Here is a 26,827-nt window from a genome sequence, read left to right as displayed (position 1 = left end):
ATGCAAGAGTCCAGCACTCTGTAAAGTCTCCTCCAGCACATCCCAAAGACTCAATTACAGTTTCGAACAAAATCACGCCAAAAGATGTTTGTTTGGCCGGTGAATGCCTTCAATTGGTCCATGGCAATTACGTAATAGGCAGGTGTGGCTCTGGGGACAGTCATAGACTCTTAAGTATTTGCCTATTTAAATCCAAACAGTGAATTTTTTTTTTTTTTTTTTTTTGCTGGCCAGTGTATTTTTTAAAATGTAATTTATTCCTGTGATGCAAAGCTGAATTTTCAGCATAATTTCTCCAGTCTTAGTGTCACATGATCCTTAAGAAATCATTTCTCATTATTATCAATGTGAAACAATTATGAAAGCGTAACTCAGGATTCTCTGATGAGAATGAATCTAAATTAGTTAAAGGATAGATTTGACATGGAAGGAGTTATTGTGGAGTTACACTTTCCCTGAATTTCTTCTGTCCTTAACGCAAAAGTATTCACATTAGTCTTAATCTGAGGTTTATCAGCATGATTTATTAACATTTTTCTTCGATAGCTCTTCCACACTCCTGCTATTTTAATAGTAGCTGTGGACTTAAATGACACATTTAGGTCACTTCTGGCTATGTATGTGTGTGATATTTCTTGAAAACATTGTGTCTTCCTGAGTCATGCTTGGTTTCAGATGAAACTTTGCATGTCTCTGCACTGAATGTCCCTGTGTCTGTTTCATATTCGAACGTCAGCCTGCGCTGGTTTCACACCTGTAGCAGTATGTGTGTGTAATGCAACTGTTTAAGAGAACTTACCTTCTGTGATCATCTGACGCTGTGTGTTTAATCTGTGTACATCTGCAGTGAGTGTGTATCGGTGAGACTGTCTCTGGCCCTCAGGGTGACAGCAGTGTTTTGGAAGCTCGTCCAGGTGTATGTGTCCAAATGGCACGTGGGCGGGGCCTCGAGATTCTCTCATTTCCCTGGCAAATACTGTCATCAGTTCCCTTTTCTTGTCACACAGCTTCTGGAGATATAGCAGAGATGGAATGTGTTGGAGGCTCCATGTTTCTTCTGATGTGCATCTTATTTCTCTTCGTTCCTGGTAAGATGATTTTTATTGATGTTTGAATGACTATGGCAGCACTGATGTCACACACCAAAACTTTCAGTAAAAACAATCTTACGGTAATTTTTGGCCAAAAATTTGAGGTTGAGCCATTAAGAGAAAGCCAGTTCTTCGGGACATCATCTAATTAAATACATGTACATTTTTTGAAATGTAGTAGAATCGCAGTAGAATAAATGTTTATTTTAATTAAAATGTCATTCAAAGTCATGTGCATATACATTAATATTTATACTTAAGGAAGAAGATGGATGGATACCTTTAATTATTATTTATTATGATGATGACTGTTGACTTTAAGCAAAATCATCCTTCTTTTTTTATATAAACAAATCTATATGATTTCATGTTCAATGTTTTTAAATGTGGTGGGATTATAGTTTTATTATTGTGTGCTAAATTAACTTTTGAACAATTTAACATAACATTAACATAAGCACAAATTGTCATAATGTTAATATTTGTGCTATGTATTACTGTTGTCAAACATCACTGTTTTCATAAATCCATTTAAATTAATTCACAAAATAAAAAAAATAAAAATATATATATGTGAATTTTGTATTTATTTAATTTTATATAAATTGTAATTTTTTAAAATATATTCCCAATATTCTTTTACAGATTGCAATTACATATATGTAATATTATATTTCAAGATAAAAATATAGTATATATATATATATATATATATATATATATATATATATACTGTATATATACTGTATAATATATCTTTTTTTAATTTACCTGACATAATCTTATGAAGGATGTTGCTGAAAGTCAACAGTCATCATCATAATAAATAATCATAAAAGGTATCCATCTACCTTCTTCCTTAAGTATAAATATATATGAAAATACAGTGTGTGTGTCTCTACATATATATATATATATATATATATATATATATATATATATATATATATATATATATATACTCTTACTCATACTCTTGTGACAGATGCTTCCTACATTTTGATTTTTGTCTCACATGATGCTTTAAAAATACACATGCACAAACATCCAAGGCATAGTGGATTATTCAGTCATGCTTTTGTTCATTTTCCAGTCCACACATTTGTATGTGCATTTTGGTTACAGCGCAAAAGTCTGTACTGGACCGTCATGGGATGTGAAGAGCAAATAGCAGTGTTTGTTTGTGTTTTGGGAGTTGATGGTTTGCTTGTAGCTCAATACCTAATGCTTTTAGTTGTGGTGGTCTAAGTGCGCTGTTGCTATCTCCGAAATAATCCTTGTTTGGAGACAATAAGACCAGAACAGGCCATGCACACTATGAGCGATAAGTGTGGTGTAAACTCATGCACACTTTCACTTCCACTGAACCTGCCCTCTGGTTCTCTGTGCGTGCAATAGGGGTGTCTTTATTTATTATTTAGTGCACAACACGAGCCACACAGTTGTCTATTGTAATGCACAACATTGTCTGTCAGCTGGCCGATAAAGCGAGTAGGGGGTGGAGATGGCCGTGTCTAGGTAGTGAAGGGGTCTGAGAGCGATAGAGCGAGGGAGGAGTGAAACTGTCTACCTGCCTGCTGCCACACGGCCTTGCCTAGCAACCTCATGCAGATCAACAGCTGTCAGTTAAAGCAGTCTACCATCACTGTGTCCATGCTAAAGCAATCTTATCCTTAAGTAAATGAGATATGTCAGTTTAGAGTTCAATGCACTCTCTTTACAGCATTATTGGAGCATTACTTTTGCGATCAGTGATACGGAGGTCTCTATGACTTCATGTAACGTGTGATAGCTGTTCCTCACTGAGTGTTTGCTCACCGACCAGTTCAGACAAATTAGAGAGGACTTGATGTTTGATCACTATCATTCTGAGAAGCTGGTCAATATTTGCTCATGCAGGCTTGATCAAGCGGAGAGGGCAAAGGCAGATCGGTGTGTATGAACTAATTAATGATGGATAAATCCACTGTCGTGCTGGAATTGCAGATTATGTGAGGGTAGGTTATGTCTTATTCCGCACACTTCTTATTGTATAGTTACTTGAAGTGCTCAATTGAACAGAAGGAGAAGGAAAACTGCTCGGATTTGCAACGGATTTTCACTTTCGATGTCACTGTTAATGAGAAACATTGCAGGGTTTCAAGTTCAGTGTGTGTAGTCCCTTGTGAAAAAGTAGTGTCCTTAATTATATTGAATGTGCATTTGTGGTGTACTTTAAATAATAAAAGCAGAACCTGTGCAGATAATATTATTAGTTTAAAGTACATTTGAAATCATTATGCTTCAATAATCTTTTGCCATGCTTCTATTTCTAAGACAATTGAAGAACCTTTGAAATTGCATATAAAGATGTACTTAAGTGGGTCAAAAACTCTCTTAAGTTCAACTAATTGTATTTAATTTAAATGTTAACTATAATACATTTTAATTTAATGCATGCAATTAAGTGTTACAAAAAAGCATAACATTCAGTTTGCACTTAAGAATATTCTTTTAAAGTATGTTTCCTTAATAAGTACATTTTTAAAAGTACGTTAAAGTGTACTTTTTTTCCCACAAGGGGTGTGATTTACTTTGTTAAAATTTCCTTTTTTACTCACAAAAATGGCACCACTAAAAAAGAAAAATCAGCTAAAAAAAAAAAAAGCTAAAATGTTTAGCTTTTTAGTCCTAAAATCTGAGAAATGCAAGATGTTAATTTGCTACAGAAAGGCATTTGAACATACAGTACTTTCAGACTTCACATTTTAGCTATGACTGTTTAATTAATGCTGTAGAACAAATTATGAAATTCTCTTTAAGTTTCATAGACTTTCAGAGGTGGACAAAGTACACAACTTACTTACTTGAGTGAAAGTAAAGATACTGGTCAGATATTATTCCATTACAAGTAAAAGTTGTAAAGTTTTTACTGAAGTAAAAGTACAAAAGTACTTGTTTTTAAAAGTACTTAAAGGGATAGTTCACCCAAAAATGAAAATTCTGTCAGTATTTACTCACCCTCATGTTGTTCCAGCCTTTTAAGACCTTCGTTCATCTTCGGAACACGAATTAAGATATTGTTGATGAAATCTGAGAGCTGGATCACTCCTCCATACTAGTCCATAGGCTTCTTGAAACTTGCCGGCCTCGAAAAGTTATTAAAGACATCGTTAAAATAGTCCAAGTGACTACAGTGGCTCAATCTTAAGTTTATCAAGCGACGAGAATACTTTTGGTGCGCAAAAACAAACAAAAATAACGACTTTTTAAACTATTAATTTCCTTCTCTGTGGGCCTCGAGTCAGTTCACTAGTTTAACAGTGTACGCTTCTGTTGTTGTACGTCACACGCATCACCCACATGACCAGCGTCGGCCAATAGTGAGCCTACGTGTGACGTAGCTCTACGCTATTACACTAAGTTAACTGACTAGAGGCCCAAAGAGAAGGAAATGAATAGTTGAAATAAAGTCGTTATTTTTGTTTGTTTTTGCGCACAAAAAGTATTCTCGTCACTTGATAAACTTAAGATTGAGCCACTGTAGTCACTTGGACTATTTTAACTATGTCTTTAATGACTTTTCGAGGCTAGCAAGTTCAATCCCTGAAGAAGCCTATGGAGGAGTTGATCCAGCTCTCAGATTTTATCAAAAATATCATAATTTGTCTTCCGAAGATGAACGAAGGTCTCACGGGGTTGGAACAACATGAGGGTGAGTAAATACTGACAGAATTTTCATTTTTGGGTGAACTATCCTTTAAGTATCAAAAGTAAAAAGTAAACGTCAATGCATTGTTTTATTATTGTTGCATTGTTGCATGTAATACTTACAGTACCTTATGCCTCTAAATCTATGCCTTCCTACCTACCCTCATATCAACATCAAATTTATTTCTAGAACACAGTTCCAGTAGATTGAATGTGAGATTGAACAAAGTGCACTCAATAATGTCCACGGTTTCGGACACCCAAATGGCTGTTCCCTCAAATAGTGCCCCATTTAAAGTTTTTTGGCTTTTAGTATGAATATGTTAGCCTTACTGTTATCTATAAGCTAGTGTGCTACAAAACAATGACACAATTCGCATTTAGAAGACCAAACCCAGCGTTGAAAACATCAACATCAACAAAACCAACATCATTCGGGTTCTGACGTCAACCCGACTTTCCTCTCCAACCAAAATCTAACGTTTGTTCGACATAGGATGTTTACGTCAATCCCACGTAGGGTTCTGACGTCAATCTGTGTACTTAAAGAGTACTCAATAGTAAATGTACTTTGTTACCGTCCACCTCTGTAGACCTTATTTTAATCATAAGTCTAAAACTGTTTTTCTGAAAAAAAAAAAAAACATTTAAAGGGAATCCATGTTGACTTAGCCTCCAAATTGACTTCATGACTGAACAACTCTAATGACATTACATAAAATGAATTGTGTATATTTTTTGACAGAACAAGTCATTAAACACCATTTTACACTCTCTTTTAAACAGGTACAGACTCTGAATACATTTCACTGGCGCCCACGCAGCATGGGAAACTGGGCGACTCTATGCTCCTCAGAGTTGAGACTCATTTTGATGTTCAGAATGTAAAGTTCCAGGGGGCCTGGTATAAAACTAAGCCCAATTACACTCATCTGGTCACTTTCACAGAGACCAATGCCATCCCAAATCTGCGCCTAAAAAACAATACGGTGCTCAATTTGCCGGATGTCTCACTATATTTTGAGCATCTGGATGAGGACACACAGGGGGAATATGAACTGCAGATCAACATCATCTTCCCGAAAAGGTCCAGTCCAGTGGCTGTCACTAAAACAGTAAAGGTCACAGTCAGCGGTAAGAGCCTTTGAGTGTTTTTTGGGTTTTCTATGGAAGCCCATTTCTGCCAGATAATAAACAAATCATGCTCTGGTAAGTCATAATTATGGCATAAAATGTTTTGAAAATGAAATTATGACAGTCAATTTAAATTGTTGAAATTATGACTTAAAAGTCTAAATTATTACATAATAAATTGAAATTGACTTAAAAGTAGGAATAATAACTTAAAATTTTTGAATTATGACTTTAAAAAACATAATTATGAGCTACTACATTGAAATCACGACTTAGAAAGTTGTAATTATAATTTAAAATGTAACAATTATGACAAATCGATATTATGGCTTAAAAAGTCAAAATTTACAAACTAAATCAAAATTATGATTTTATAAGTTTAAAGACTTAAAAAGTCATGTTTATGAGATTACTGTTTTTTTCTCTGAGATGGAAATGGGCTGCCACATACAGACATATTTCAGAGAATCTCTTTTCTTGTAAGGACTCAGTTCTATGTCTTATCTGCTTCCAGTGCCTGTGTCCGTCCCCGTAATTAGTAAGACCCCAGAATCAGAAATTGTGGAAGACAGGGACAATGTGACACTGACTTGCTCAGTTGAACACGGGACAAATGTTCAGTTCAAATGGCTAAAGAACAACATTTTTGTTGGTCCAAGTGACCGGCATACATTCTCACAAGATCATCGGACGCTTGTAATAAACCCTGTCAAGAAAGAAGACATCGGTCAATACGTTTGTGTGGCGAAAAACCACATTAGCAGAGAGACAAGCAAACAGGCTGACCTCAGTGTGTTCTGTGAGTATCTGTCATTCTGTTCTGTCTCATTTATCATCTGTTATCATCCATGTGTAAATCATTGCATCGTTATTGCACACTGTCCAGCAGGTTCCTCCTGCAGCCTGAGAATTAACTGCTGTTTGCATTGTAAGGCAAACGTTAGACATGATCTGTCCTGACACGCCTTTTTATATTAAAGCAAAGGTAGATGAAAGTGGGTCAAGGTATTAAAGGTGCAAAGCAAAGTTTTTTCCTCATTAAAAAGTTTTACCACTAAAGAAATCATTAGAATTTAAAAAAAAATATGTTTACAATCACGTACACTCACATGAGATGAAGACTAATTTCAGTAGCCTAATAAAAACTGATTTATTTTACATGCAGAGGGTCCCCTCATGGGGGCTGCCATTTTGAAATCACATGACCAGCTGAAAAATCACTCAGTTTTTTCCTTAACCTTCGTGTTGTTGTACAATACTCACAGAATAAAGAAATACTATGAACTATTTATAGTAATTAACTCTTTCCCCGGCATTGACACAATGTTCCGTCATTTATGAGACAACGCTTCCCTGCCATTGACAGAATTTACTGGCTTTTTCGGGTTTTCTCTTTTATACAGTAGGGGGCGCTATAATGCATTTTATGAAAGAGTACTGAATGTATGGATCGAAACAAGAAGCACAACAAGGGATAAAAGAATTGCTTTTGCACGTTGTAGTCTTTGAGAAAAAAAAAGAAACTTACCCACATTCAGGGTGAATCCCAATTCTCTGTCTTACTCAGTTCCCCTTAGTTTTGCACGTTCACATGAGAGTAAGGGCTATCCCAATTCTCGTTTTGATCGAGAGGTAGGCCTAAGGGGAAGTGGTAGATACCCCTTAAAGGGGTGGTTCAGGATTTTGGACATTGGACCTCCTTTCCAAGTTAGCCTGGGTGTTATTTATCAGTGGAGACAGTTTTCAAAAATTTTCATTCAATCCTTCCAGTTGCATAGTTCACCGGTGCTAGGCTAGCGCGAGTCAACGGTATCTGCTAGCCTGCCATTAAAAACAGTTTTACCCACTCCACAGTACAAAAGCAAATAAATTACAACGCCAGACTATCGATGTAAATGTCTGTTGAGAGAATAATGTTAGAAATCAAACTACCCTTTCATCGCATTGCAATAGCTATACTTTGTTCCCTGTATTTATTAACACAGTCTACAGCAGTGGCGGAGTGATATTAAGTTACCTAGGCAACCGAGAGAGCCGGTCCACATGACAATCATGCAAGTGTATTTTCCTGCCGCTGACACTCATCACTACAGAAGCAGAATATATCACCATGTTGCCGATTTCTTCTTTTACAATCGAATGTTTCAATATCGTTGTTCAAGGCTACTACTAGCTAGCTAGACGTCCCGACTGTAGTGCGCTTCTGTTCTGTGTTTTCTTTTCGGCGCAGTGCTACTAACCGGAGCAAAGTAAAGTTCCGCCGCTCCTGAGAAACTAGTTCCTGTAAATGTAATGCGATCATTGAGATGCAAGGGTAGTTTGATTTCTAACATTATTCTCTCAACATACATTTACATCGATAGTCTGGCGTTATAATTTATCTGCTTTTGGTGTACTGTGGTGGAATGGGTAAAACTGTTTTTAATGGCAGGCTAGCAGAAACCGTTGCCTCGCGCTAGCATAGCACCGGCAAACTATGAAACTGGAAGGACTGGATGAAAATTTTTGAAAAATATCTCCACTGATAAATAACACCCAGGCTAACTTGGAAATGAGGTCCGATGTCCAAAATCCTGAACCACCCCTTTAAAACCAAGCATTTTCGTGAGCTTACTTGAAACCAAGGGGTACACCTCGATCTAAACGAGAATTGGGATAGCCCTTACTCTCACGTGAACGGGCAAAACTAAGGGGAAGGGGGAAGACAGAGAATTGGGATTCACCCTCAAGTGTTGATTAAAAAAAAGAATACATGGAGCTAGAATAAAAGTTTTTTTTGTTGTTGTTTAAAAGTTGTTTAAAATATATTGCATCTTCAGATATTCATACTACAAAATATTCTGGGAGCCATGATCATTTTGTGAAAATAATCAAAAACGCAGGCGTTGAAAAACAAACCACTAATAACGTTTTTGCAACTTTACCAAATTTTTCAGATGGACCTTATAACCTGGCAGTAATCTCTGACCAATGTCTGAAAACTGAAGGCGTGTTCACAGTGAACCCTGGGGAAATGGTGTTTTTTGAGTGTTATGCGGACTCGAACCCTCCCAACACCTGCGCCTGGATCTCTAAAACAAAGAACGGCACAGAGGTTCTCATGATTGGACCACGGTTTGAAGTGAAGCCGTATGAGTTACCTCAGGGTAAAGAGTTCTTGTGTAGAGCATTCAACAATGTGACGAAGAAGCAGGACGAGACCAAGTTCACACTGGTGGTGGCCAGATTTACAGGTATACTTGCTGCCACCTACTGTTTTGGGTCTGTACATTAGTTCATGTTCTTTTGATCTGTCTTTATTGTGTTTGTGTTGAAGTCCCAAAAACTCCTATTGATGCACATTTAAAAATAATTACTGTAATTTCAATTGACTTTAATTTGACTTCAATTGGTCAAAATTAAAGGTAGGTAGGCAATTTTTTTTTTAATTTTTTTTGTTATTCTGGTTGAAACTCTTCACATCTTGATAGAAATCAATAATAGAAGTGAAGACATATGTATCTTCTGTGTAAGTCTCTGAACCAAAAAATGTTCATCCAATCACTGCATTCGGTCCGACAACAACTAATGCAAACCCCTAAACCTACCCTACACCCTAACCTTAACCAATGAAATCGACTGCAGGGCAGGATTAATGCTGAATAGTGTTAAAGCAAATGGCACTTCAGGAGATAAACAGTTAAAGGTGCTCTAAGCGATGTCAGGTGACGTCACTTCTTGTTGACGTTCAAAGTATTGTCAAACAAAACGGAGGCTAGCTAGACCCTCCCTCCTCCTCATCCGCGCACTAACCCCCCAAACCCCACCCCCAAATCCTACTTGTCGGTTATTGGCTGGAACAGTTTGTTATGTTTCGTGGTGCGGGTTAGCCCAGTTTGTTTTTGTTGCCGTTTGTGGAGCCTGGGGTGTCTGCAGAGACTGCGGTTTTTATTTACAGTGTGTTCAGGGGACAGGCAGCTAGCGGATAGTGAGGAGATGTTTGTTGTATGTGACAAAAAATATTTTGGCCTAAAAAACACGTGACATCGCTTATAGCACCTTTAATAAGATCATACGCAATGAGATCGCCGAGCCGAGTGGAGACCCTGCCTCCTTGTGGAGGTTCTGCCCACTTTTGGAGATCTCTGGTCTACAGCAATACCTACTTGTCAAAGCTAGCTTACTATTGCTAGCCGTTCCGAAATTGCCTACCCTACCTTTAATTAACCTTTCAATTATTTTAGTAATTCTTCTGACCTGATCAACCTGAAGTAGACCGACATTATTGAAGCCTTAAATAATTGAATAATAGTAATTATACATAATGTATTTTGCACACATTACAAAAATTGTCATTGGCCTTGGTGTTATCAGTTAATCTGTCCTGTTTGTTATTCCTTTGTTCCATCCATTGTCACACTGCATGGTCGTGGCAAGCTGGGGTATTTTTTGTTCTCCAGTTGCTAAGTAAATCTGTCCCACCTGTGATTAAGTCTTGCTGTTCCACTGGAAAGTAAATAGGGGCCAGCACCTGTTCTTATTGTTCACTTCGTTACAGGCCGTGAATTTTGTTTCAGTGTATACTGTGAATGCAAACATGCAATGCAAGTTCTTTGTTGTTTAAAGATGAAGATCACACACCAGATATGATTTATAACAAACTATAAAATGTAATGCTGATATATCGAACTGTTTCCAGGAAAAGCTAAATATATCCAGGAAGGGAGTGCGCTGTCTTCATTGACTTTCATCACAGTCTTCTCAGTCGTCATCATTGTGTGTATGATGTTTGTGCTCCTAAGGAAGAGCTGCCATCCAAAAAGAAGTATGACATCATTCTGCTTTTTAACAATATTCAGGCATCACCCTACTAATGTGTAATTTGAACAAAGTCAGTTATTCAAAAAACATCTTTTTCACTTTAAAATAATTGTCCAGATCAGTAGTAGTTTCTGCAGAGTGACTGAGTAACACTTGAGTAACTAGTGATGCTGCATTTTATGGCTATATTCAGAGTAAAAAAGATGACTGATTACATCTCAGACTCATGATACTGTTCTCTATAATTTGTCAGTTAGTTAATAGTTATTAATGAGGCTAATCTCATTAAGTAATTATTGATTACCTAATAAGGAACTATCTACTAAATGTGACATTACTTACTGATTAGTTAAGCTTGTTTCTATACTAGTTAATAGTGTACTGTAGTGTAATGTAGTACTACTCATTAGTCCTGCATTACTTCCTGCATATAGTTACTTATTAATGATGGTCCATTATTCTAATGTTACCGAAATTTGTCAACACAGGACAGAAAACGAATATCTACTGATTTCAAGGGGTCTTTAATCATTCATTTAGTGTTTGTTAGGCTTTATTTAAAGTGGCCACAGTTACTGAGACTATTCATTTTTAACTGAATCTTCTTTTTCTACAGTGATAAAGACTATCTACAAGCGGTAAGAAAATAATTCTAATTTATACAAGCATGTGATAAATATGACACATTTATTGATATCTGTGACATCATTGATGGATTGATCCTGTCCTCCAGGCCCATGACAGAGCAGAGAGGACTGCACCGCTCCGGTACGTTTACTGCACGCCTCGGACTATAACATACCTGTGTTGTTAAGCACTGACGTGTACACTGCCTCTCTGTACAAACAAACTCCCCAATCACATTAACATTACAACTATAATCCTATCTGCTTGGTTTCTGTCAGCATACGCTTTAAACATTTTTTCCACCTTGCTGGTTTTGCTTTACTTGGCCACGTACATTGTCATTCCCTTTTGAAAACAAATAGGATATTATTAACTTCTTACTGTCTAAAGTAAACTAGTGTGCTAGTGAACTAAAAAGGTGGATACTACGATTCATATGCTGTCTAATAGAAACAAATAGCTTTTAAAACATTGCGTAATATAGATCTCAATAGAAGTTAATGGCGAATCAAGTAAACATATTTATATTACTTGCCTAAATTTAGCTTTGTATTATATATACACTAATATGAATAATATTTGCAGGTCATGAAGATGCAACTGAAGACTTTGGCATCTATGAATTTGTCTCTGTACCTGAGAAAATGGATTCAACACAGGTAGAAATAATCACTTTGCTATTTTGCATGTGCAGTTTTGCCCCAGAACAGTTTATTATTTCTTCCCTCTGTTTTCAAGGCATCCTGCAGGTCTTTGGCACGGCTCGATTCAGTCAGAGATTTGCATACCACCATCTATGATGTCATCAGACATGTGCCTGAAACTCCTACACTGAGTCTTTTGAAATGAGAGAGGTGGATAGTCACGAGTGCTCAGATGTAAAGATGAAATGCATTTTACTCATTTTTTTTTTTTTTTGCCATTTCTTCTCAGTCACACATTTAAGCACTTCTTTTGCTTTACAGTTATTCATTTTATATTACTTTTTATACTTCCTAAAATCTGAAAAACATAAACTTGTGCTGAGCACTTTTATGTTTTTATTGTCTTAAAAAATATATAAGAAAGAACTATGAGATTTTATTCCGTAGCAACATGCTTAATGAAAAGCTAAGAGTATTTATGTATAAATACAGTTGATATCTTACATCGTTTTTCTTGCATAATAAATGTAAATATGTATGCATTTTGTACTTTGAAACTGTATTTTTTGCACACTGCAGTGTATTCTGTGATATTGCTCATTACATTTTAGAGACGCCACATTTCATGTTTTCGTGTCATCTTCTGTCTGTTTTGTTTTCTGTGTTGCACCTGTTCACATTTTAAACCGATGCATCCATTCGCAATTTGAAAATAAAGGTTTTTAAAAATATATATTTACATTCTTTTCTTTTTTATTAAATATAAGATATAATAAGATATAGGGGATAACTCATTAAGTAACGTGAGTTACGTAATCAGATTCCTTATTTCAAGTATCTAGTAAATTAACACATTACATTTAAATGTACAAGAAATATCAAAGTTACTTTCTTCTTGCAAGTTACTTTGTTCTCCCATTTATTGACTGACACCTCTCATGTTTCTGTTGAGAGAAATCAGGAGTAAGTGCAGAGGTGTTGTGTGCGCTGTGTAAACATAATGGTTATTGCCCAAATGAGAAAAAATAATGCAAAAGTAATGTAATGCATTACTTACCATAAAGTAACTGAGTAATGCAATAAGTTACTTTTTAGGGAGTAACACAATATTGTAAAGCATTACTTTTAAGTAACTCTGCAAAATTATAGAGATAATGTCTTAAAAAAAATATTTTAAGCTCAAGATTTTTTAGTCTCTTTTTGCGTATTTGTGCATCAATTGAAATTTGAAAAAGATCATTCGACAGTGAGTCTTCCTGTGCACATATTTTGCTGATAAATTACATTAAAGGGATCGTTCACCCAAAAATAAAATGTATCCCATAATTCACTCTCCCTCAAGCCATCCTAGGTGTGTATGAGTTTTTTCTTTCAGCCAAACACAAGCAGAGTTATCTTAAAAAAATATACGGGCTCTTCCATGCTTTATAATGGGAGTGAATGGTACTTTAGATTTTGAAGCCCCAAAAAGCGCATCCTTTCATCATAAAAATAAACCATACGGCTCCAGTGGGTTAATAAAGGACTTCTGATGCAAAGCGGTGCATTTTTGTAAGAAAATATTCATATTTATAACTTTATAAAATATAATCACCGGCTTCAGGTAACGGCCGTATGCGAGTCTAGTTCGGGTGGAAGAGTGACCTCTGACCCGACGCATGATAAAGCTTGTAAGAGCCAGGATAGGTTTTTATATATCTCAGATTGTGTTTGGCTGAAAGCAGTCAGTCAGGTACACCTAGGATGGCTTGAAGGAATATGGGATAATTTTCATTTTTGTGAACTAACCCTTTCAACACTGATGGGTATTCTTCTACCCCAGAGAGATTGTCTGATAAGCATCGGCTGAACAAACAGGCAGTGTTTCATAAAAGGAGGATTTATAATATGACTACGTATTTATTTCCCTCTGTTTCTCGGGAAGAGCAGGAGTATTATACCAACAGCTCTCAGCCTGGGGGAGGAGGAGGAGGTGCCACTCCCTCATTTGACTGGGAAATCATCCGCACTTTATTGACGGAAAACACTGCTCTCTTATGTGTGCTCATATCAGCACAAACAGCCAGTTAGAGAAACTCGTCTCAAACACCCACGCTATAGAATATTTATGGCAGGTAGCTCATATATTTGCTGTAAACTAATCTCTGAGCCGTGAGAGGTAAACAAATAGGTATTGTCGCTTTTTCCAAGAATTCATTTTATGTGTCTGTTGGTACTGAAGTGCAACACAATGCAGCCAGTTTTCTAGTACTAGGTTATAACAAAAATAAGCATTTTAGTGTAGCCGACGGTCTATAAATGGTTAAAGAAAAGTCAGGAGACTCTGACTTCGGCTTTCCTATTTATCTCTCAAAATGTGGTGATGCAAAATATGGAAATTTCAAATGATGGCTTCAAAGCAGGAGGCCTATATAAATACAGGCCTAATTGCTTTCTCAGAGGCATGTCAACTTTTTTTTTTTTAGGTTTGCTTTAAATGTAAAATTGATTAAACAAATAAGCATGAGAAGAATCGTTTTGTGTGCAGAAATATGAAAGCCCATTTCTAATACGGAAAAAAAACAACATAACCATGACATAAAAAGTCACAATTGTGGCATAAGAAGTTGGAATTATGAGATAAAAAGTCATAATTATTAGACAAAAGTCCAAATTATGACAAAAAAATATGCAGTTGTAGTTAGGCTATGACAAAACATTGTCGTTTTGATAAAAAACATTTATCACTCTAAATGATGTAATAATTATTTATATTTATGTCATAATTTTGACTTTTTGTCGTAATTATAACTTTTTATGCAAAAATTGTGAATTTCGTAAATGGGCTTCTGTGCTCGCAGCTATTTCTGCCTTATTTTAAATTATTTTCTTCTACTCCGAGGAACTACATATCCCATGCTGCACTGCCACCTGTCACGTGATCCTAACAGTGAAACATGGCACCTGTGTAGCACTGTAGGAACTGAATCGCCGTTTGAGAAAAACACCAAAGGATACATTGTGTTTTAGTGCTGTCTTTAACTATACGATGCAGAAGATCAAGTCACTGATGTCCCGTCAGGTGTGTTATTTCTCCTCTTACATCAGTCTGCTTCTTTTCATTGACTATTCCGGAAGCAGTTTAATAAGCTAGCCTGCTAGCTAAATACAAATTAACAGTAAAACAGCGTACAGTTTATAGATCTGCACATTTCCTCATAGTATCATAACGCATCCAATCATTAACGAAAATAACTGAAAGATCACTATAAAAAGGTAATGTGAGCTATTGTACAGTAGCTTAAGATGCTGCTGAGATGTAGGCTACTTTATTGAGTTTAAAAGAATCAAATCAATAAAGAATCTTCCTTTTTTTGACATGTCATATACGTTTAGACTACAAACGTAGGGTACAAAGGGGTTAAACACACACCTTAAGAAAAATGTGCTTTACACTACTCCCATAGTGTATGATTGCAGACAAAAAAATGTTTTTATTGAAAATAATGGCGCAACAGATTTTGTGTGGAAATAAATCATATTCTTGTTTTATCTTATAAATGTATGAGGTGGCAAAGTGAGCCTTTTATTCCACACATGGGTAGTATTGAATTGATACAAATTCTTTAGCTAAAATAATATGCTTTTAACAATGTCTAAATTAATACTTGTTCAAAACAACCACTTTAGCAACGTCTGTACTATTTTTGGATTATTTTGATAAATAAAATAATACATTTTTGTTCATCAAATATACTGTCATTAAAGTGTTCATTTAAAAAAATACAGAAACAAAATTAGAAAAAAACTAAAGATTCTGAAAGGATCGAATGAGACCCCATATTAATTTAATAAAGGTTTACCCTTGTGACAAATACATATGCCATTTTATAATATTATATGATTAATATCTTATTTTTAAATTTGATGGTTTCATTATAAATATGGTGATTATCTTTAAGGTAGACACCCAATTTGATGTATGCTATTTACCATCTGAATCTAACCATGTCATGCCAACAATTGAAAAAGTCAGCTAGCGATTTCTCGTCATGTTAATTATTGTGATTTTACCCCAAATACCATACTTTTACATATTCTTCCGTTATTGAAATACTGTTGCTTTATTTACCTTGAACAAAACAAAAAATCATTAACAAGACATTTGTACCAAAATATAGTCTATCATTTTATCGATTCTCATTTGCTACATAAATCTACAACATTTTAAAAAGCATTAAATATTAGCGCAGAATCAACTTTGCGTAGCTGTCTGGGATCGCGTCAAGGATCAGACAAATTTCCATGAGCCGGTTGTTAAAAAAGGCCTGAGCTGAATTTTTGTGCCATCTAGTGGTTTAAAAGAGAATAAAGTCAAATGCGCCTTTTACCCTGGTGCGCCTTTAGCCCCGTTGTACCCTATGTGTCGTTAAACATTTTTTTCTGTCTTTGTGCAGTTTGGTCCCAACATTGTCAGGTGGATTATTGCTCATTTTATTTATTGTAATCGCTACAATACGGGTCTGCAGCATCTAACCCCCCCATAAATTAATGCCTAATATTTATAGTTTCCTGTTGATTTTCTTTGCCAGGGTCTGAAAAGTCCCCAGGAGAGTGTGGTTGACATGAGTCCTGTGGAGTGCTTCAGGAGCCCCAGCAAGGTCAGTTCATGTTCTCAAAACAAACCTGCGCTGTTTCTCCATTAAGCGTGACGTTTGTGAACAGATTTTGTTCAGTCAAAAAAACGAACAAAGCAGCCCATCTTGTCAAATGAGTGCTGAAAAATGTATTTGCCGACTAGATGAACCAATCTTTGTATAATATAGCCTAGTCTATGTATGGATTAAAATGCTCTTCTCAAGAGCATATCTGATAACTTCAGTGAATTCTGTCCTGCGCGCTGCAGGCCGCTTCATAGTCTAGTGATTTTCCTGTACTCAGATGGCTGTGAGTGGAAAATATGCACAGCATAACCTGAGTTTTATTCTCCTGCGTATTATTAATCATAATGTGTTTTAAAAAAAGTCTATTTAAATAAATGTACCTTATGACTTTTCATCTATAAAACAGACAACCAGACATGCCTTTTTATTCACATGTAACTTCTTCCATGTTTCGGTAATATTTACAAATAAAGTAGAGAGTAGAGCTGCACAAAATAAATTGAGAATCACGATTTAGCCTATTTGTTTAAAATGAAAATCACGATTTTATGAATAGACAACTAAGCAAAATAATATGTAATTTACTAGAGGTTCTGACAATGTGTTAATTGCTATTAAACTTTTGATATTAATTGATATTACAATTTGAATTAATTCGTTTTTTAACGAATTCGTTTTTTAAATGAATGATTCAATGACTCACTCATTAAGACTTCACTCGTTTCATGACTGGATGAATCAGCATTTTTGAATGAAGCTCTTGAATGAGTGATTCAATGACAAAAACCTTTATAGCAGTCACTTGTCGCCACCTACTGGTGTAACAATGTAATTGATACAATCTTTATTTGAAGCATCAAGTTTCTTTCAAAATGTGATTTGCTCTATTTAGATCGCCACCGTAGACACCAGTGTTTATATCTGAACTATAACCTTTTATCCCTCTACTTCAGTGATAATTTGATTTATTGTAAGACAGAAATAATGATACTGTGTGTGGTTTAAAAACTGTCTGTATGTAAAGCTGTTTCATATGACAACTGCTCTCTCGGGGTCAGTGCCAACACAGGTTTGAATGTTCGCTGTGACCGTAGACTTGTCAAAGGCTTAATAGACAGGCGAATCGTTGTCATTTAGGTATAAGATGAGTGTTTGTGTTTGAATCGAAATTGCGATCTTTTCGCATGCAGCCAGAGAGTATGAAAAGGTTAATCAGACTGAGTCTTGGTGTAGCAGTGCCACTGAGTTGTATTATGACCAAGATAAATGTAAGTTGGTCATGGTCCAGTGCACTAGTTTCTTGCACAACCTCACAGGTCCATTAAATTAGTTGGACCGCTCTGTGATCGGTCCCTTTCTGATGTTCTGGCTGTAGGTTTCTAAGGTGATTTTTAGCACTCTTCACCACAGCTGTGAAATCTTTTGCTGACACTTTTTACTTTTATTATAATCCCTAGTTATTGGCTACATAAATGTCCCAAATCAAACAGACTCAGCATCTCTCTCACCATCAGAGAGTTTTTGTTGTTATTCTGTATTTTACTGTTTTATATTACACATACTTTTCAGAACCATCTGGCCTGGATCCCTGGTGGGCTTTGTTTCAACTATTTTCTCTGAAACAACTGAGGCAGTGAGAAAGTGTTTGATCATTGAATCAAACCGTTTATCCATAGCATGTTGTGGTAAATGATGGATTAGGCCTCTCAAATAGCCACCAAACGCTTCTGAGCCAATAATAAACACTGTGCGTAGAAAAAATAGACTTTGCAAGTTGGTCTTTATTATCCCAAGATGATCAGTTTCTTGAAAGCGAAAGTTCTAGGGGAGCATGCTGCTTTTTAACAGTTGGTTTTAATGAGGAAGTAAGATATGTTCATCTTATTATATTTATACAGTTCAGGACACAACAAGAGAGATTTTCTTCTTCTTAAAGTCCCCCTGTAGTCAATAATTGTAATCCCTTAAAACTCATATTTGATCACCAAAATGACATTAAAAAAATCCTGTAATTTCTTTCCCCCTTCATTCCTTAAAATAGTTTGAATGCAACTCTAAACCCCTGCTTTATTTAGTATACGCAGAACCATAAATATTCTAATTAGCCCCGCCTCCACTCAGCCAACTTACTGAGGTAAATACTGCACAATGTTGTCTCTCTTTACAACGTCGGACACATAACGGTTATTAATATGATTAGCCTTTTGAATGACTGTTAGCAAACAGCTAATAATGTGTTGCTAATGCTACACAAACCATGTTTCCGTTCGCCATCTCAGTCTGTCCTCTAACAATCATCAGAAACGCTTTGAACAATTCAGAACGTCAGTGGAGAACTGCATATAATTCATCATAACATCGTAATATAGCCTACATCATACACACGCTATATTGCTTAACCTACTCGATTTTTCATATCAACAGAAAAATATACCGGGATAACCTGGCAATATCTTGAGTCTCACCTGCTAGTTCGCTGTTAATGATATGCTAAATCATGTGCACATTCATGTGATTGCTTACAAGGTAGTTTGTGACGTCAGAAACACCAGCGATTTCAAACCGCAGTTTTGAGACTGTCTTTAGATCACTGTAGTTTTAGAGAGAACGTACTCTGCAATGGTGTTGACTTGTGAATTTGCACATGGTTTGTCTTAAAGCACATTAAAAACGCCACAGAAATATAAACAACAATAAAAACTTGATTTTCAGCACAGGGGGACTGTAAGTAGCCTACTTCAGTTTTTTATTTGCAAACATATAAATAATAAATTTGCATGACAAATATGGTTAAATGTTATATCATTAGTTAGTGGACCATATCTTTTTGATTTGTTCTAGTCTGTAAAAAACAAAAAAAAGATGGACAACCTTTCTCCACGTCCTTCCACTATAAAAAAAACGAAGCCAGCATATCCCAAAAATAACCGTTGACATCTTGCGCCGATGATGTCATTTGGAGCCGGTGTCCGCAAACTTATTGGAAAAAACGAACACTCGAACATGTGTCAGCGTGATAAGAATAAGAACTACCTAAAATGGTGGAACCCATTTTTGGAATGTTTTTTTGCCTGGCCGATTACACCGAGTGGGCTGGGTTTATGACCTATCCTGCAGCCAGCCACTACCGGGCGAACAAAATGCTTTGGCTTCACTTTTCAGAACTTGTGCTAACAAATGAGACTGTAAAGTGTAACCACCACTTTTATGTTGTGATTTTAAACCATGTGTTATTTTGTGATTCCTAAAAATGTATCTGATTCCTAACTGGCTATATTTAAAAAAAAATTTGCCTAAAGGCTAACTTGTAGCCTATTCTCATTTAACTTTTGGTAAATGTTCATTTTGGCCCTTGTGTTCTTTACAGATGCTCTGTCATTTCCCCTGGCTTTTGTGGTTTACACTGAAGAAGTTTGCAGTTTTAACTTATGTCATGTAAAAATATTAAATCTAAAATGTGCTTTGGGATGTTTTTGCTTGGCCAGAACCATTGAAAGAACCCATTTCCCTTGCACAGTCTCTCATGTCCTCTAGATGGCGCTATAACCACACAATTAACACATCAGTCTGGAAAGCCTCTTGATGAATCACTGAAAATGAATGGACATTTATGCAGTTTGTTCACGTCATTAGTCTAATGCCGTCATCATTTTCATCATATTATGAAGAATATATTGTAATATGTGAAATATTATTCATAAGATGATTCATTCTCAAGCGTGGGTGTGCTTTTACAGGTGAAAACCACATATAAATTCATAATCAGCAACTTTCTTTCCCTCCCATATCCTGAATTTATCATTATTTTTAATGGAGTCTGATATTTGCAAAGATGTCACTATAAAAGCCGGAGCAGTTTGTGTTCTGACAAAGTCGGATTCGCTCGCATGATCTCACTGCAGCTGTCCGTCTCTTACCTCTCATCTCCATGTAAACGAATGCTTATTGTTATTTTTAATACGGCTCTGATTCACACTATCACCTGCGTTTGATCAGCATCATTCAATAACCCTTCAGTTCACTCATCCTGAGCTTTGATTGCTGCATAGCACGTCAAATCACACTTTAATGTGCAAATAGACTCACGTTTGTCTTCGTCTGCGCGCAGGGAATAAAAGGACGAGAGGTGTTCATTTTGATAAACATTGTCAGTGTACATGGGATGGAAAGATAATTGAACAAAGGCTTGGCGACCATTTTAATTAGTGTGGCAGAGTTTTTGTTTTATTTTCCAACTGATTGATGTTTTCAGTCTCATCCGATCGGATCGAGGACTTCATTCCCACCTAATTTGTCGCCATTTGTCGACCTTTTTTCATTGTGCCTGTGATAGGAAGTAAAGAGTGTTTTACACTTATACTGGACTGGAGTAGAGAGTTACTCTTGCACATTTTTGGTTTTCAGTAAAGTTGATTGTAAAGATCACACATAATTCTGTTTTATAGGAAGGACCTACATCTGTGAAACCATATTTTTAGAACCAATTATGGTCTTTCACCTTTGGCCTTTCAGGATGTTATGCGGCTTTTAATAGTTTGTAGTCAATAAATTAATCATTTTTCTATGATTTAGTCCGACACATGCACTGTTCTTCAACTCCCCTGGTAATTTTCTCTCCCACAGATTGGATATTTTGACAGGATACGCATTAACATCCCCCCACACACAATAAGAATATATAAATATATATATGAATTTCCCTGGGGGGCTCGCTGTTATTTTCTACTAAAACACTTCAAAACCACTACAGCTCTTTCTTAAACACCTGAAACGAATGGTTTGCTAAAGTACTACTATATGTGCAAAGTATTCTATACTTAACTGTACAGTAGCTTAAAGTGATAGTTCACCCAAAAAAAAAGAATTCTGTCATGAATTACTCACCCTCATGTTGTAATACAAACCCGTAATACTTTCGCTCATCTTCGAAACACAAATGATCTTATTGATGAAATCTGAGAGTTCCCTCCATTGACTACCACACTTTGATGCTTCAAAAAGTTCATAAAGAGATCGTATAAAACTAATCCACATGAATTGAACGGTTTAGTCCGAATTTTCTGAAGAGACTCGATAACTTTATATGATGAACAGATTGAATGTAGGCTTTTATTTACAAATAAACATTGATCGGCGAACATAAAAGCTCAATCGAACCTGATTGATGCACGAGAATGAACCTCATTGGTTCTCGCGTATCAAGTGAATGAATGAATGAATGTATGAGGCATTTATATAGCACTTTCATTTGTACTACTGTACACCTAAAGCGCTTTACAATCATGTCGGGATCACTCCTCAACCAACACCAGTGTGAGCATCCACTTGGATGATGCGACGGCAGCCACAGTACAACGGCACCAGTGCGCTCACACACACCAGCTATAGGTGGAGAGGAGAGAGAGGGATCGAGCAATTCAGTGGATGGGGATTATTAGGAGGCCATGTTTGATAAAGGCCAGTGGAGTGAATGTGGCCAGGACACCGGGGTTACACCCCGACTCTTTTACAAGAAGTGCCATGGAGATTTTAATGGCCACAGAGAGTCAGGAACTCGCTTTAAAGTCTCTTCTGAAGGACGGTGCTTTTGACAGTATAGTGTCCCCGTCACTACACTGGGGCGTTAGGACCCACACAGACCACAGGGTGAATGCCTCCTGCTGGCCTCACTAACACTTCTTCCAGCAGGAATAGTTTTCCCAGGTGGTCTCCCATCTAGGTACTGAGCAGCTTCAGTGGGCAACCAGTCTTGGGCTACAGGGTGATATGGCTCCTGGCAAGTGAACATGCTTGAGCTTCCGTTTACCACAACTGATGTGTAAGTGATGAATGTTCATGTCAATAAAAGGTTGAATTCAATCTGTTATTAGTAGTAGGATTAGTTTTACAATCTCTTTAGGAACTTTTTGAATCGTCAAAGTAATAGTTGCATAGCTGTCAATGGAGGGATAGAGAGCTCTCAGATTTCATTTGTGTTCTGAAGATGATCGAAAGTCTTACTGGTTTGGAACAATATGTGGGTAAGTAATTGATGACAGTATTTTCATTTTTGGGTGAACTAACCCTTTAAAGATGTACATTTTTTTTTTTTACTAAAGCAGAATACTACAGAAGTAGTTATCAAATACTTAAGGGCCAAAAATGATTACTCATTGTGACTCCACAAATTGTATTATTGTTTGTACTACAACTACTAGTTGTACTACTAATATTTTAGTTTTTCATTGAATGTTGTTTTTTATTGATTGAGTAGCTTTTTGAATTTCAACTCAACACATTTTTGATGTAATCATGTATTTAAATGTAATTGCTGTGGGGTAAAGTTTTACCCACAGTAAATGGGGGTGCATTTTCTTTAGGTCTGTGGAAGGTTATGTTAAAATTTACTATTCAGGGCAAGGTAAGCCGTCTGGGTGGAGGACAAGTCCAAAATAATAGAAATTATTAGCCAATTCACATTTTAACACTCTTAAAAAAATAATTAAGGCGATACAATGCAAGTTTTTAAAGCTATTGTAACATATACTTTTAAATTCTATCAATATCTTTAAATATAAATAAAATTGGTTCTTAAAAATCACTGTGAGGGACAGAAAATCTCCCCTAATTAAATGATCCTCTGCTAAAAGTTAATTTTGTCATTGTTTACGAATTAACTTGAAAATGTATAGATGACCTTAAAGATAACAGGACTTTTGTAACTTTTAGTCAAAGTCTTATTTTGGTTTCAAAGTGTCTTTAAGGCTTTAATAGTAACCAGTGAGCCCAAAGATTTTGTCTTTGGTTCTTGCTGTGCGTGCACCAGTGGAGTGACTCATACCACCCCACCCTCTGCGGATGCTGATGCCGATGCCGTCCCTCGGTGAGTTCACCCACGCTCCCTCACAGCCTGCAAACACACACACACACACACACACACACACACACACACACACACACACACACACACACACACACACACACACACACACACACACACACACACACACACACACACACACACACACACACACACACACCGCATCAGGTGTCTTTTAGGAGATTAAATGCATTCAGGCCAAATCATTCCTCAGCTTCTTTCTCAATGACATCAAATTGCCATCGTCTTTATATGAAGATCCTTCATGCTGCATATTAGCAAGTGTCCAACTCTGGGTTCTTTCAGCACTGTCAAACATGAATAAGTGGTTACTGATGTGGATCGCTTTATGTGAATTTGTAATTAAAGGGTTTTGAAACGTTCTCTCAGCATCTGTGTGGCTCAGTAAGTTTATCTCAGTCCTGGTCGCAGAGCTGTTTTAACCACATTGCATCACGTCTTGTGAATCAGGCGTAATGAGTCTCAGCATCTCTCTTCAAAGAAAAGAGGATGACTTTGTTTCTTCAAACTGTTTTGAGTGAAATTGATGTTCCTGTGCTGATCCTCATTAAGGTTCATGAAGGGTGTTCCTCAGGGATAGGTGCTAAGACCACTTAATCTTTGCACTCAGCTTGGCTATGCGTCAGGCGTGAGAAATAATCGATGTTCAGACCCCGTTTTTAGGTGCGAGGTAAGCTTCCCCACGATGGTGTCCCAGAGGCAGTGAGATTTCTCTGCCAATACTCATTCCCCTTTTTCTTTCTCTCCCCACAGGAAGAGCTGAGGGAACTGAGGGAGCAGCCCACCGATCCACTGGCAGAACAGGAACTCATTGACAACATAGAGGAAGTGTACTTCTCCAGTGACTCCTTTGACATGGTGCAATACGAGCTTGAGGTGTGTATATGAGAGAAAGTCATAATGTTTCCATGTCTATGTACCAGAATCTGTAAGATACTTAGCTTTAGAAAAAAATAGATAGTATGAAATGAATATATTAAATAACATATAGACACTGTATGTAACATTTTTAAAAATAAGTCTCTTATGTTCACCAAGGCTGCATTTATTTGGTTAAAAAAATAATATTGTGATATATTATTACAATTTAAAATAACTGTTTTCTTTTTAAATATATTTTAAAATTTGATTTATTCCTGTGATGCAAAGGTGAATTTTCAGCATCATTACTCCAGTCTTTAGTGTCACATGATTCTTCAGAAATCATGATAATAAGAAGATTTGCTGCTCAAGAAACATTTATTATTTTTTATCAATGTTGAAAACAGTTGTGTACAATTTTTTAAATTTTTTTTAGGATTCTTTGAATAGAAAGTTACAAATTAACAACATTTATCTGAAATGGAATCTTTTGTAACATTATAAATGTCTTTACTGTCACTTTTGGTCAATTTAATTAATCCTTTCTGAATAAAAGTGTTAATTTCTTTAATAAAAGATTGGTCGTGTATAATATTACAAAAGCTTTCTATTTCAGATAAATGCTGCTCTTTTGAACTTTATATTCATCAAAGAATCCTGAAAATAAAGGATTTATTTTAAGGATAAAAAAAAAAATCTTGAAACGATTAGAGCCCGACCGATATGGATTTTTGGGGGCCGATACCGATAAAAAAAAAGCCTGATACCGATATATCAGCCGATATTATTTATGTGTACAGTAGCAATATTATTTATGTGTATTATAGTACAGTACCAGTCAAAAGTTTGTACACACTTTCCTATTGGTGTGTACAAACTTTTGATGGGTACTGTATATAGAATACTTTTAAAAAAGTATTTAAACAGAATAAATATATAAACGTTTTGCAATGATCACTCATATGTGGTGATCAAACACTTGTAACACACAAAGATATGTGATTGAGGCAGGGGGAATGATAGAATGAGAATGCTACATTTGAGCTGTAACCAAACTAGTTTGCATTGCATGTTATATTATATTCTAAATACTGTTGCATAATCTTCACTAACGACTTTGTCTTTTAATTTAGTCACGTTATATAAAAGAACTTGTATCAATAAATATTTCAAAAGTGTCACTGACATTATCTTCTATTTTTAGTCTTAATTCCTCTAATCTCTATAAGTGAAGGAATAACTCAGATCTTTTTACTAAAGTAAAATGTATAATATATATCATAATGAAAACGTTTTTAATTACATAATGTACAGACTTTTGTACTATTTTAAATAAGTAGTAAGCAAAATGTACCTACTAAACGTGAAACTAGGCTACTCTTAATGCAAAATGGCCCTATATAAAGTGTTATAATTATATAAATTATTGGAATATTGCTTGATCTTGTAACGTAGCGTTATAGGCAGAATGAGCTTTAACACTGTCTACACCGGACGCGGCCGTTATTGCTCGTGTGATTCGCAACAGCTGTTTACCCGAGACGCGGAAAAGCACCCGTTACAGAGCAGAATGGGCCATCCGTACACCGTCGGAGATTTGTCGCTCGCGCCACGCATTTTAATCAATGTTTAATCTATCAATTGCCTGGATTTAATAAATAAGAAGTAAATATAGCAGACAATATAATCAGGACTTCTCAGCTGCGCGCTTGCAATAGTCACAAGCTCACACGCGACAGAGGCTGGCAGCAGAGATATCAATTCAGTGAATTACACTGCGCAAATCAAAAGTAATAGTCTACTACCCACTGGATGAAGAAGGGTTGGCTCTCAACAGAACATATAATATTCATTTTATTTTATTTTTCGTGTTCGCATTTGAGGAAAAAACGGACGTGACAAGCTCCGCAAGCGGCACTAAAGTGCTTTAAAAATTTCACATAGACCTCGAACAGAAAGCACAAAGCCAATTTAATTTAAGTCAATTTCGTTTTGTATTAATTATATCTTAATTTTGATCAATGTTTCATCAACCAAATGCCCAGGATTTAATAAATAAGAAGTAAATACAACAGACAATAGATAATCTCGAAACGGAGGCGCCGGCGAGTGAACTGCAACTCGTCTCATAAATGAACCGAAACTCAGCATATAGACCTGAGAAATATATCTATTGAAATGTCTACTTTTAAACAGAACGAATCAAAACGAAAGACAAACTGCTCTCTGCTTATGTAGGCCTAATCCTTCTGAAATGTAAATTTCTCTCTGGCGCGTTCAAGGATCACGAGTCCGCATCCTCAACTTCATCTTTGCAGCCCACAATGACTGAAAACACTTATTAATTAACAATTAAAATGTCTCCTTGCTATATTTGATGTATTCATATCATTGCTTTTGCCAGTTCATTGTGACAGCTTTTAGGTGCTTTATTGGCAGTGCCACCCTTACATGAAT

At 36.2% G+C, this 26,827-nt stretch overlaps 2 protein-coding genes across 3 annotated transcripts in view; both read left to right on the top strand.

Annotated features, from left to right (window-relative positions):
• Positions 1 to 750: 750 nt before the first annotated feature.
• On the top strand, positions 751 to 12,717 carry hepacam2 (HEPACAM family member 2). The gene is made up of 9 exons (XM_077195995.1): positions 751 to 1,088; positions 5,568 to 5,915; positions 6,430 to 6,714; positions 8,852 to 9,148; positions 10,594 to 10,719; positions 11,332 to 11,353; positions 11,449 to 11,483; positions 11,928 to 12,001; positions 12,081 to 12,717. Exons 1-9 carry the CDS (start codon positions 929 to 931, stop codon positions 12,189 to 12,191), a joined length of 1,458 nt encoding a protein of 485 aa, XP_077052110.1. The 5' UTR covers positions 751 to 928; the 3' UTR covers positions 12,192 to 12,717.
• A 2,174-nt stretch (positions 12,718 to 14,891) lies between these two features.
• The window catches only part of vps50 (VPS50 EARP/GARPII complex subunit), a 148,711-nt gene continuing 136,775 nt past the window's right edge, over positions 14,892 to 26,827 (top strand). Inside the window, exons 1-3 of one of the 2 annotated variants that reach the window (XM_077195999.1) lie at positions 14,892 to 15,047; positions 16,558 to 16,626; positions 24,263 to 24,385. In XM_077195999.1, the coding sequence (XP_077052114.1) occupies positions 15,015 to 15,047; positions 16,558 to 16,626; positions 24,263 to 24,385 (225 nt within the window). In that variant the 5' untranslated portion in view covers positions 14,892 to 15,014. The remainder of the gene's footprint in view (positions 15,048 to 16,557; positions 16,627 to 24,262; positions 24,386 to 26,827) is intronic. The other variant, XM_077195998.1, reaches the window with a different exon arrangement.

This window comes from Siphateles boraxobius, unplaced genomic scaffold, assembly GCF_051911475.1.
Source record: "Siphateles boraxobius isolate OS27281-9 unplaced genomic scaffold, OSU_SipBor_1 35, whole genome shotgun sequence".
Lineage (NCBI taxonomy): Eukaryota > Metazoa > Chordata > Actinopteri > Cypriniformes > Leuciscidae > Siphateles > Siphateles boraxobius.
Note: the sequence above shows the minus strand (reverse complement) of the source record. Positions and strands in the feature narration are given on the sequence as shown.

What these genes read in the sequence shown, in the direction of transcription:
- hepacam2 (XM_077195995.1), top strand. Translation starts at nt 929, where the DNA reads ATGGCACGTGGGCGGGGCCTCGAGATTCTCTCATTTCCCTGGCAAATA. An exon ending in ATAAAGACTATCTACAAGCG is followed by an intron (nt 11,354 to 11,448) that starts GTAAGAAAATAA and finishes CCTGTCCTCCAG; the next exon opens with GCCCATGACAGAGCAGAGAG. An exon ending in AGAAAATGGATTCAACACAG is followed by an intron (nt 12,002 to 12,080) that starts GTAGAAATAATC and finishes TCTGTTTTCAAG; the next exon opens with GCATCCTGCAGGTCTTTGGC.